Source organism: Oryzias melastigma, linkage group LG9, assembly GCF_002922805.2.
Source record: "Oryzias melastigma strain HK-1 linkage group LG9, ASM292280v2, whole genome shotgun sequence".
Taxonomy (NCBI): Eukaryota; Metazoa; Chordata; class Actinopteri; order Beloniformes; family Adrianichthyidae; genus Oryzias; species Oryzias melastigma.
The window spans coordinates 29,830,108-29,839,013 of NC_050520.1; the positions used below are offsets into that span (position 1 = coordinate 29,830,108).

Sequence of the window (8,906 nt, forward strand, 5' to 3'; positions counted from 1 at the left end):
TATCAATATGTGGTTGGAGTCATCTGGACCCCAAAGAGAGCGGAAGGGTTAAGTATTTTTAGCATTTTCAGGCCAACATTGAAAATAAGAAATTATTCGAAATGTTTTTCCAGGTGACATAAAGGTTTCATTCATTCATACCTTTGATGAACATTACAAGCCTCTCTCATCATTTTAAGTGGGAGAACTTGCACAATTGGTGTCAGACTAAATACTTTTTTTCCGCACTGCATGTTGCATCGATGCAGTAAGTAACTCAAGGAAAAGAAGGCCCAACCGGTTCATTCTAAAATCATAATTTTATTATCAGTCTGATTTGGTAATGCGATTTTCATAAAAAAAAAAAAAGGCTTACATTTTATTTTCTTTAGGTCATAGTCATAATTGCAAAGTTATCAAGTATGAATTAATCAAAACTATTTTCAAATCTGTCTTTAATTAGTTTCGTCCATCCATTTTTTAAACTTGTTTTTATCGATTTTGGGGTTACGGGGCTGCCGGAGCCTAACCAAGCCAATACCGGCAGCATCACTTTTTGAAGTGGCTAACAAAAACTTTTTCATGATTTTTCTAGTTTTTTGGCATGTAGTCCTATTATATTTACAACTAAAAACTTGAATTTGAACTTTGAATTAATATATTAGGAGTACGTGCATATTTTTGCAAGTATTGTAATATTTCCTATAAGTAACCTCCAAAAATCATCTATTCACAGTCAAAAAAAATCAAACAAAATTCAGACTCAATGAATTTCAAACAAAACTTTCCACATTTGAGTTTCTAGTGAGCTTCTTAGAAAATCTTTAAAGATGCAAATGCATTCATAATAGAATTACATAAGAAGCTAAAAATTTGAATGATATTTGTCTTCCCTTTTGTTATTTTTTTATTTTTTTTTTACTTTTACTTAAAATGAAATCCAAAGCACCAATAAAAGTAAAAAAAGAGCCCAAACGTCTTTCTGAGAAACATTATAAAGTTCAAAGAAAATGTTGGCAGCCACAATTGAAAAGAACAGCTGAGGTGCGCCAATGACTGAAGGCTGAATCGCGAAACAAAAACAAAAACACTCTAAAGGCACAAGAATACCAAGAAACACAAACATACGTATACAAAATGCAAACAAAGCAACAAACTAATTAAAGTTCACTTTAAAGTACCTATTTGACTTGTACTTTTTGCCTGAAAGCTGTAGCAGCCCACATCCATGCCAGTCAAGTAGAAAGTAATCAGTCATAAGCTCAATAATTATATGAAAATTGCAAAAAAAGATAAGATCAATTTACGAATGTGAGAATTTTTTTTCATAACCATCTCTTCTAAAGTACTAATTGCAGATTTGAATAAAAAACTAAATGTAATAAGATCACAACTGAATCAAATAAGCATTTTGTGTTTAATTTGTTTCTTTTGCCTCAGAAAAATTCAGCCAATGGATGCTTGTACAGGAGCATTTAACAATATTATAGTGACTGTCCACTGATGTGATGAAACTGCTGTTGTAGCAGAAATGCAAAGATTCAATTCTGCTTTTAATTACCTTTAGTGTTGCATTTATTCACTCAATACTTAATAATATTGATAACAAATGGTTAAAAAATCTGAAATATGATCCCAAATTAACTGTCCAATCGTGAAGTCTCCAAATCCCCCACAATTTCAGTCCAAACAAACAAAAAATGTATAATTAAAATATACAACTAATGTTAGAACTACTGCCACTTCATCATAATCCAACAATAATAAAAAAAATATATAAACAAGGTAGGACTAGTAAGGGGAAAAACACAAATTAAAGATTGGGCAATTACACAAGTGGGATGTCATGATTGGGGAGAGCAATTTCGATACAGACAGAAGACGTTCAAATTAAGCTTGGGGTGAAACGAGGTTTCATTTCATTTGAAAAGGGCACACAAATCTGGACCTTGTTTTTTTTTTTTTTTTTAACAACACTGAAAACAATTTAGAAAATCTTCAGAGTCTTGGTGATTTTGCGCTGCTGTAAAAGCGGCACAGTTTTTCTATGAAACAGGCTTCCATCACACGTGCATTTGCAGCCACCCCTGCACCTCATGTCATGACATTTGCTATGATTTTATTCTAAAAGCGTGTGATCTTCCTAAAGAACACAGAGGGGATTAAAATATATATGTATTTTTTACATGAATTCAAAATATTGGAGTCAATTGATAAAATCTAGAATTACTGATTATTTTTCCTAAAATCCTGATATCTATTATTTCTAAAGGTTGGCTGAATTTCTTCCCTGTTTTGAGGCCATAAACCTCTATAACCTCCTAAATGACTGGGCCAGCCTTGGAGCAACAACAACAATCAAGTGTTTGTGATAACCGTCTTTTAAAGCGTGGAAGCGCTCTGGTCTGCTCATCTCTGCAGCATTGTTGTAATTCAGCCACAATAGAGGCTTGTCAAGCATGAAACGTCGTTTTAATGTTACACCACAGCATCTCAGTCTGACTAGTCTACACGCTCATTTAAGGGCTTTTGAATCAACTGCATTTCATTAGCACGAGCAGGCTGCTCCTTAACCTCTTAATTCCTACAGACGGTGCGCTTATTTACTCACTTGATGTGCCTCTGTGCGATTAAGATGTTATCAAATATTTTTGCACTCTTATTCATATTTTAGTTTCTTTAGCACAAACATATCAGAGATTTCTTGAGAAACATGTTGTTTTTTTCCCCTCATGTTCTCCACTATGCAGTAAAATCCCAGGAAACTGAAATATTTCTGTATGTTAATGTAGCGCACATTAGATGGAATTTTTTAAAGCTAAAAACCTGCCAAAAACTCCCACGCTTTGCTATTCCAAATGATGTTTTTAACCTTGAACTTTTGTTGCACAGAAAACTTCTTGGAGGTGTGAAAAGCAGCAGGTTAATGTAGTGCCTGAGTCTGCTTCGCCTCTTGCTCCAAGGCTGTTTTATAGGCGGCAGCTCTGAAGAAAGCCACACTGGTAGTTCAAGATTACAGTTCTTTTTCACAATTGTGCTGATGTTTGTACATTCACCCACCAACAAAGAAATAACAAATCTACAAATGTAATGGGAGTTTATTTTATGAGTAAAGGTTTGAATAACAAAAATTAACAAAGGGTAAATTTACATTTTACTGTGTGAAAAACATTTGACCTCTTTGTAAAACTTGGCTTCATTCTTTCTGGAAAATTGCAGAGGTCAGATAAAAGGTCAAGTGTTTGTATTTTTTATTTGTATTTGTGTTTTTTTTTTGTAGTTGACCACCAGGTTTTGCATATATCCTAAAGGTTTTTTGGCAGAGAGTTTGTTGGTATAAATGTTAAAAGGTGTGGGTTTGGTCCAGTTCAGAGATGATACTTAACATAATAATACATTTTAAAAAGAGATCAAAGTTGAAGTGGTAAAACAAACATGGTTTCAAACAATAAAAAGAGTTCTCACTGATAGTTACACAGCACTATAAAATACATAGACTATAGGATTGGATATGTTTGAAAACATTTAAATTTACAACAAAAAATAGTTTAATTGAAATGCAGACATTGCATAGTGTGTGGTTTATGATGTGTTGAGAGTCAGAATAAAATGTGATATACATAAAAGACCTTTATTAGCCTCAAATTGTGTCTAAGGAGGGTTTTCAGTGCTGGAAAAAAATGTTAATACTGGATACCTCAGCTGGTTAAGTGTAGGACTGGCATGTGGAAAATCAGGGTTCAATTCCCAAGGTGCGCAATGAGCTTCATCTATTGCAGGCTCTTGGATAAGACCCTTTACTCTACTGCCTAACTATGTAGCCACAAGCTAGCTGGTTCTCCCCATTGACTGTATATCTACTGGACAGCTCAACCCCTACTCTCTCATTTTCAAATAGGAAATACCTACAGGTTTCAAGAAGTCAAAAACCCCAAAGACTTCTATTGAAAAATAGACAGTCATTATGCTTTATTTGTCAGAATAACCATTCTTGCTCTGATACATTCTTCTTAGCATCTTCTTTCTAATCCTAGTTTTTTTTTTTTAGTTTTTTTTTAAGATACTTTTTCTTTATCGCAAGTTATTCCAGTCATAAATTGGCCAATCATATGCCTTAGTAAAAGCATGTGGTGCCTACTGGCCCCACCTCAAATGTTTGATCGACAGATTCTCCCGAGCAGCTTTTAGTAGAAGGGGTGTGGACACACTAATGATTGGCGACACTAGTTCCCCTTAAAACATGACTCAGACCGACTCAGACCAATCACTGTCAATGGATTTAAAAATGGCGGCAGCCGTATGAGATGATGGATTTGACAAAAGCCCAAGGTAAGGCGTTTTCTACAAGTGACATCAACACCTTTCTTTGTCCAGTGATAATACACTGCTTTTATTCTCCCTGTGCCAGTCCCTAGCCTGGATAAAATACAGGGTAGTGTCAGGAAGGGTATCCGGCGCAAAAAGTCTTAGACATTCAATAAGCTGTGGCAACCCCTGAAGGGATAATAAGCTGAAATGTTTAAGCATAAAATAATAAAAAAATCTAACACTATTAAATCAAATTACATGCTAATCTTTGACATATTCTAGGCTCTAATAACCTAACTGTTATACAGCATTTTATTGGTAAAAACTGCCCTTACAGTCGGATACGGACTGCCTGTTAGCGAAAAATGAGTAAACATGTACAGGTTATGCAGATGGCCTACATGATTTTTTAAGAACATAGACCACATTCCATAGAGCAAAAATGTTCATGCTCTTTTTTTTCCTTTCAATGGGCAGTCCATAGGCCATAGTGAACACTAGGCGTGTCGTACAGATCTTTTATTTTTTCAACCCACATGAACCCAAAGCTCCAATGTTGCTCCTCATTTTTGTTCTGGTTCTGGGTGTGAGGGGCTGTAAGCTATAGCCGGAGAGAGTGTAAACAAAGGAGTGAAGGGAAATTGAGGAAATCTTACTCAGCTCCAACAGCACAACTCAGAGGAGAATTTCTAATGAACTCCTGCCGCTCTGCAGAAACTATGTCCTAGAAAAGACAGGTTTTTAGATTTTGTCTGAAAACTGCATAATTATAATTGAAAGACCACTGGGAACACTTACAATGTATCAAAAGATGATCAGAATGGGACTTTACATACTGAAACTCAACTTAACTTCTCATGTAAACATTACACTGAAACTACAACTGAAGTTTGGATATTTTCTGAATAAGTTTTTCCTTAAAGCAAGAAAAAAAGAGTCTGCAAATTAATGGAATTGTTAGACTTTGGTGATCTCCTTTTTGTGAATGTTTCTGTCCAGTATCTTAATAGATTGTCTCACTTTACTCTGCATTTCATTACTGGATATGGAAATGGAGGCAACTAGTGTCCCCTATATGTTGCTGCTTAATGGCCATCATTTTCTGCCTGCAGGTTATCACATTGGCTGACTATACAAATCTAGAATAGTGCTGGTTTCTTCTTTTTGTCTACTTACATGGGCAGAACTCAAAATCAGCACAGCCTGCATTCCCTCATTACTATTGAGTGACAACTTCAGGAGCAGCATTCTATATTAATAAAAATTCAGAAAAAGAGGTGTTTAAATTCTCAAAAAAGATCACATTGCCTTTAATCACATTTAAAACACAGAAGTATGGCCAATGCAGTTTTAATTATATTGAATATTTAATCAAAATAGATACATTTGGTTTAATTTTCAAATATGCTTTGACCTTTTTTATGTAAATTATATGATTTATGTAGATTGTTTTTTGTATGTCTTCAACATATGTTCAAACTAGTAGTTTAAAAGTTTAAAAACTAGGAGTTTTTAAACTGGAAAGATTGCAAATGCATCCTTTAGTTTGGTAGTTTAAGGATTATTCTGAGAGCTGAACTACTACTTAGTACACATTTTGGAACCGCTTCCTCATTTCACAGAGCTCCTCCTGCTCCAAGAACAGCAAATTGATTCCAATGAAGAGAACTGTGATTACCTTCAATCGGTTTAATCAAGAAATCATCCAGATGTTTGGCAAACTTCCTGAAGTCTTCCCCTGGTTTTCTTTAGAAGGCTAAATTTACTAGAACCTGCAGGATTTCAGGTTTTCATCTAGACCTAAGTTTAACAAATCTGTTTACCAAAATGGAATCAGTCTTTATTTAGAAAAAGCAGTATTGTTATATCAAAGTTGTCTATCATTTTTTTTATTAAGGCATAAAACTTCCTCACATTAAATTCAATTATAATTTTGCTAATGGAAGTTGGGCCTTTGTGCAAATTAAATCACAACTTAGATAACCACACTTTTATTGACAAAAACAATTGGTTTTGGATGGAAGTTTAAAAAATAAATTGATCTTTATTCCTTTCATGTTGGCCGTGATGGAATCTGATTAATTGCTTCTGTGGACTCGTGTTGTTTATGCGAGAAATGAGCTGAGATTAGGAAGGCTCCCTGTTTGTAATCTCATCACCAGACTTGTATGAGAAAAATAGAGGTCTAAAAATGTTGCTTATTAATGGGGAATGACATTGTTATTTCGCCCACAATACAAATAAAGCCATAACTTTTTCAAATGTTTTTTTTCTGTATTTTTTTGCCATTAATGCATTGTCTTTTGCTGTTTAAATAAACCCACAGTGAAATGAAAGCAAGAGTCTAATCATTTATGTGCGGTGACATAAATAATCAGTAAAACAACTTTGTTTTTCTGACTGTGTGCGCACATTTGTTCACCTACATGTCAGTTTGTCTAATTACTGTGTCAAGGCTTCTGCTTTCTCTCATTTATTTGGCTGTATTTGTTTCAAGGAGCTTAACTTTCATGGAAAATTAGAAAAAGTCAAGATATCAGGGTTTTTAGAGGTATTTTGTTTCTTATTTTGGACAGCCACTCATTGTCAACAACCACATTTAACATGAGCATTTCTAAACTGATTGCTTTCGTGATTGATTGATTGTAAATGGCTATAACAATGACATAAAACTAACAATAGAGACACTAAAGTCACAACACGTGTTAAAATCTGACTCTGATCACCTTTAGAACTATTGTGTAAGTGTTCCCAGTGATCTTTTAATTTTAATTCTGCCATTTTTAGCAAAAAAAAAAATAGTTTAAAAGTTTCTGGAGTGCAACATTATTTCATTAGAGCATTGTCTTGTGTGCAGGGTGCTGGCGAGGAGTAAACCTGCCACCTCTTCCCGCCATCCATCTGTTTACATATTCTCCTTGCAGTCCTCACACCCCCATTACCAATGTAACAAAAATAGTGAGCAATATTTGAGGAAAACCAAGACGTACATGGATCTATTTGTCTGCAAGAGCATGCAGAGTATGGAGTTTGTCATGATTGAACACCTTCAATCTTTTTCAAATGGCCTTTTTTGTCTGCTCCTGATTCACAAATATTTTAATAAAAGAAGTACTTAGAAATGCAATTTAAGGCTCAATTTTCTTAAAATATATGTCCTCCATTATCACCAAAATAAATAACATTAAGTTAAATTAAAACCACGGGAAAAACTGATTTTTCCTTCATAGTAATAGGTGTTCAAAGGAATGAGGAATTTTAAAAATACAGAATTAATCTCAAAAACCATCATAGTTTTGATTAACTGTCATATTTTTATCTTTTTATAAGCAAAACATATATTTATTAAAATATTTAGCTACAGCCATTAAGCTAAACTAGGATATCATTGGGTTTGATCCGTGGCTGTGTTCATCACGTAACATTTTGATGTACCGCAGGGACAAAACGTGATGACGTCACAGCTGACAAGGACGCTAACTGTCTGTCAACCTTCTTGGTCCCACATTACACGCCTTCCAAGTCACGTACGTGGATAAACACCAAACAGTAACACCCTAAAACTGACTTTTAAGTTACTACTTACTTTCTGTAGTTGCTCATTACGGAGTTCGGGGCTGTAACTCGCAGGCAGGCTTGAAGCTAGCATCTTGGTTTTAAGGCGTCCTCTCCCACGTTCTCCGTTCAACGACTTTCAGGAAGTTTGTCCACAAAAACTGTGTCCCTGAGGGACGAAAAAATGTTGATTAAAAAAAAACAAGTATTTCCGTCTTTTTAACTATTTTTTTTCTATTACCTATCTGGCCGTCTTGAATTGCTCTAAAATACGAAGTTGAAAGAAACAAGAAACTCCCAACTTCCTGGACAGGATGGCTTGCAGACGTCACACTATTTTGCCGGCGCTGATTGGCTGCAAGTGGAACGCAGCATGATCTGTCATAGTTTTGACTCAGGCAATCCAGTTTTTGGCTGTCTAATGACCAGTGGCGCCTCCAGAAATATTTTGTACTAAGTTCATTGTACTAAACGTAGTAAAACAGCCCGTAGAAAGCTATCAGAACATTAAATTCCTTATTATATAGTTTGCTGCATTGTGATTATATCTCACGCTACTAATGTGAATAGATGAAAAAAAGGGCATTTAACATTACATTTTGTTTCATTTTCCAATTACATTTGACAAAATGCGAACATTTATTGCAAACAAAACAAATTTGGGAAAATCACATATCAAAATAACAGAAACGATCGCATATAACAGCTGTTTTATATAAAAATACTTTCCTAAAAGGGATCAATAGTTGGATCTGTGAGATTCTCATTACCAGGCTTCAGAATAGCTTTATGCACCTGTTGCTATGTTTTTTGACAAACGCATCCACAAAGTCATCAAGATTTATGAACCTATAGCCCTTCTTGACTCTACACTCTGCACAACATTGCTTAAACGCTCATCAGTCATGGTTCTTCTCAAGGCAGTTTTGATTCAATTTAGCGTAGAGAAACTGTGCTCACACCATACTGTGCTCACAGGTAGCACAAGTGCAACTTTACAGAGTTTAAACATTTGGTGGAAGATCAGCTCTGATCTCCTTCTGTTTTGCAGCAGTGATGGATAT

At 34.9% G+C, this 8,906-nt stretch overlaps 1 protein-coding gene across 1 annotated transcript in view; it reads right to left on the reverse strand.

The window, feature by feature from the left end:
• The window catches only part of hk2 (hexokinase 2), a 53,322-nt gene extending 45,091 nt beyond the window's left edge, over positions 1–8,231 (reverse strand). Inside the window, exons 1-2 of the mRNA XM_024275264.2 lie at positions 8,084–8,231; positions 7,874–8,011 (exon numbers count right to left, since the gene is read on the reverse strand). Of these exons, the coding sequence (XP_024131032.1) occupies positions 7,874–7,936 (63 nt within the window). The 5' untranslated portion in view covers positions 7,937–8,011; positions 8,084–8,231. The remainder of the gene's footprint in view (positions 1–7,873; positions 8,012–8,083) is intronic.
• Positions 8,232–8,906: the final 675 nt, after the last annotated feature.